Source organism: Nicotiana tabacum, chromosome 1 (genome assembly GCF_000715075.1).
Source record: "Nicotiana tabacum cultivar K326 chromosome 1, ASM71507v2, whole genome shotgun sequence".
Taxonomy (NCBI): Eukaryota; Viridiplantae; Streptophyta; class Magnoliopsida; order Solanales; family Solanaceae; genus Nicotiana; species Nicotiana tabacum.
Window position 1 is genome coordinate 16291292 of NC_134080.1, and position 4181 is coordinate 16295472.

Genomic DNA, 4181 nt, shown 5'->3' on the forward strand with positions numbered 1-4181 from the left:
TCCGTTCAATACATATAAAATGTACTAGCACAGGAAGTTGGAATGAAACCATTCCCATAATCAAAATTAATTATATTTAATCTTGTGCTACAATCATTCCTGATGGTTTGTCCAATTCCATCATTAGATTGTGAACTCAAACTTTATACTTATAAGAACCGATGATTTAATCTTCCGTGTATAAGCTAAACTCTATACACTAAATCATCTACTATATAAGCAAAGGACACAGACTATTATATGATCTATTTAAAACTTTATTAAAACTGAATAAACAATTATTTCATAATAAATACTATATCTAAACCAAACTCATGGTTAATAGTATATATCCCAACAACAACCACTTTCTCCATTGCACTGTTAATAAACTAGTAGTAATGGTTAAAGAGAAGAGGTGTCTAATTCTTCAAGGGATTTGGGGTTCACTTTCGCCTCGAATCCAAATGATTTCTCTTGTTTCTTTTATGGTATATCTAGTTACGATTTAATTTAGGGATCAATTGATTTCGAAACATACGTAACAAGCTCGACAATGATGCTACATGTTCTTTTTATGACCATGGTGTTCAAATCGGCAGAAAAAAGAGAAACTCAGTGTAATAACAGCAACAAACCAATGTCTTTTTTTTTATCTGAAACAACATCTCTATCTTTTTAAGGTAGGGGTAAGGCTACATTCGCTCTATCCTCCCCAAATCCCATTTTATGAGATTAGACTGAGTTTGTTGTTGTTCTTCGTGAAAGTAGCACACGCACACCTCAACTATTTCACTTGATAGCTTTCTCTGCCAAGATTTAGATAATTGAGAAGAAATTTAGTCTTCAAAATTTGTACTTATCTCATTTTATCATTGAGTCACACCCTTGAGGACGACAATAATTCTACTTGTTATTGAAGGCACTAACAATAATTAGGCGTTCCTTTGTAGTTTAGCAAATTGAAGAGGCCAATTATAATGATCCTCTTGATTGTGTCTTCTGCACTGTCAAGCGACAATCTTGATTGTCAATTACTCTCTCCAACTCCTTTTGTATGACCGATCTTGACTTTTATAGAGTTTAAGAAAAAACAAAATTTGACTAAGTCATTTATCTTGAATGAAATAAATAGTTATTGAAGCATTGATTGGACATATATAAAAAGTATAAGAAGAATACGTCAAATTTCACTTAATATGATCAGGTATCTTTGTATATTATTGGTCTCTAAGAATAAAAAATGTCTTTGAGGTCATTTTATGTGCATTTATTGAAAACTTACCTCGTGGTTGTTTCTTTGATTTATATTTGTAGGCATTATCTTATTGTAGGTATTACTTCCATTTGGCTCTAAAAAAAAAGAGTTTCTTTGTCAATACAATCTTGACCTAAAATTGACTAATTTAAGCACATATCTTATGAAATTTCAACAAAAACTCCAAATAAATTCACCCCTCACTAATCTATAGCAAGAAATATAGGGGAATGTAGATACACAATCCTATTGGTCCACATACAGCTCACACGCTTAAAACAGCACGTGCCACAGTGCGTAAAGCATAAAGCACCCAATATAGTACCGACACTTTGTTCACAGCTATAATAATCATAATTTATTTATTTTATTATTCTACTCATTCAATTCTCATCCAACGAACCACATTCCTCCCTCCATTCCAAATCTAAATCTTGACCCTTTGATTAGATCAAACCCCAAAATTTCCCACCAACCTTTAGACTTTACCACTACCCTATCTTCCTCTCCTCCTTCACTCCCTTAGATCTCAACCCATTAGGCCAATATGCTCCAAAACTAGCCACCCCCTTATATTTTCTTGAAATGTTATTGAGTATTTAGTACACAAAAATTAGTAGTATCACATTCTTGAGTGTTAAAGATTGAATCTTTATAGTAAAGATTGAAACTTTATAGTGTGGAAAGTAGTACTAGACCATTGTAATGGTGGAAGCTCAGTCATGGACAACCCGAAGGGGAAGCAATCCAAGATTGGAATCACCCCAAGATCAAGTCTTGGATATGCCAGTAACCCCAACTGCTGAAATTAGACAGCAGCAATATTCCAATGGTGGTATATCTTCTTTGGTGTCACCAAATATACTTACTGCTCTTATTATTGCTTCTTGGTACTGTTCCAACATTGGTGTCTTGTTGCTCAACAAGTATTTACTGAGTTTTTATGGCTTTCGTTACCCAATATTCTTGACCATGTTGCATATGTTGTCATGTGCTACTTATAGTTTAGTTGCAATTAAGTGGCTGGAAATTGTGCCATTTCAACAAATACATAGCAGGGAACAGTTTTTCAAGATTCTTGGTTTGAGTGTTATCTTTTGTTTCTCTGTGGTTTGTGGTAATACTTCATTGAGGTATCTTCCTGTATCGTTTAATCAAGCAATTGGTGCTACTACTCCATTTTTTACTGCTATTTTTGCTTTTGTGATTACTTGTAAGAAAGAATCTGCTGAGGTTTATTTGGCTCTTGTTCCTGTGGTTCTTGGTATTGTTTTGGCTAGTAATAGTGAGCCATTGTTTCATTTATTTGGGTTCTTGATGTGTATTGGTTCAACTGCTGGGAGAGCTTTGAAATCTGTGGTTCAAGGGTTGCTTTTAACATCTGAAGCTGAGAAATTACACTCAATGAATCTGTTATTATACATGGCTCCAATGGCGGCAATGATTTTGCTTCCTTTTACGCTATACATAGAGGGAAATGTAGCAGCAGTTACATTGGAGAAAGCTAAGGGAGATGGATTTATGGTTTTCTTGTTGATTGGTAATGCTACAGTTGCTTATTTGGTAAACTTGACTAATTTCTTGGTTACAAAACACACAAGTGCATTGACACTACAAGTTTTGGGGAATGCCAAAGCTGCTGTGGCTGCAGTTGTGTCAGTTTTGATATTCAGAAATCCAGTGAACATTATGGGAATAACAGGATTTGCTGTGACAGTAATGGGTGTGGTGCTTTACAGTGAGGCAAAGAAGAGGTCTAAAGTAATAGCACACTGATGATGATTTGTGTGAAAGATTCAGTCTTGATGATGTAAAAGAAAGTTACAGTATTACCACGGGTGTGGCTCTTTTTTTACTTTGCTCAATGCTTCTTTTCCTTTTTTATTATTTGGTCTAATTAGAATTCATTGATCAAGGTGGGGTGGTTGTGTGTGTTTGGGGGGGGGGGGGGGGGGGGGTGTTGAAGGTTAAGTGGTTGGATTATATTGCAATGCATAGGAAAGAAGAGAGGGCAAGGTGGAAAAAGGTTCATGTGCTCTTGCTTTTTATTTTTCTCTTTTCTCTATATAATTGTTCATGATTAGGGGGTGGTTTAAGAGAATAAAGTTGTCTCTTTTAATTTTCCCCGTTCTGTAATTTTTATACTCATTTGATGCTACTAGAACAAAGAAAGACTGATTCTTTAGATATTGTTCTCTATGTGTAATATTTTGGTGGGAGAATTGTCCCCCAATATATTTTGCCAAACACAGAGTCTATTTCCTACTCTGTATCATTTAACTTTAACTGATTTCTTAGCTAGCATTTTTGTTTTAATCCTGTTAAAAAAATTGAAAGGGGAGCTTGGCGTAACTGGTAAAGTTGTTGCCATGTGACCAAGATGTCACGGGTTCGAGTCATGAAAAATAACCTGCAGAAATGTAGGGTAAGGCTGCATACAATAGACCCTTGTGGTCCGGCCCTTCTCGACTCCGCGCATAGCAGGGCTTAGTGCACGGGCTGCTCTGTTTAAAAAAATTGGTCATGTGGGGGTTTTCTGAACATTGAAGAAATGATCTCCTACCCCCCACTAACAACTTGAATAGAAGCAATGATCCTGCAAAAATCTCTTGTATTTTAATTATAGATTTCCTGTGCTATTTTTTGTTGATCTCCTGTAGAAAAGGTCATACAACTAAACAGCATTTGTATTTGATTATATAACCAAATCTTCCCTGAAGACATGAGTAATTAACTGGTTGTAAAGCAGATATTTCAATTATCAAAATGCTAGTAGGTCATTTGTTTTTAAACTAGTTAGATCTACCTGCCAAGAATAGATTGAGATGTTCCTTATAAAAAAGAATAGATTGATATGTTTTATCTTTTGGGGTCCCTATTTATATTGGAAAATGACAATATGGAAAATTGTGGTGCAAATAGTCATGAGTTGTATTGATTGGTA

At 35.0% G+C, this 4181-nt stretch overlaps 1 protein-coding gene across 1 annotated transcript; it reads left to right on the forward strand.

Annotated features, from left to right (window-relative positions):
• Positions 1–1568: 1568 nt before the first annotated feature.
• On the forward strand, positions 1569–3484 carry LOC107791479 (putative sugar phosphate/phosphate translocator At1g12500). Its single transcript, XM_016613563.2, has one exon. It carries the CDS (start codon positions 1943–1945, stop codon positions 3011–3013), a length of 1071 nt encoding a protein of 356 aa, XP_016469049.1. The 5' UTR covers positions 1569–1942; the 3' UTR covers positions 3014–3484.
• Positions 3485–4181: the final 697 nt, after the last annotated feature.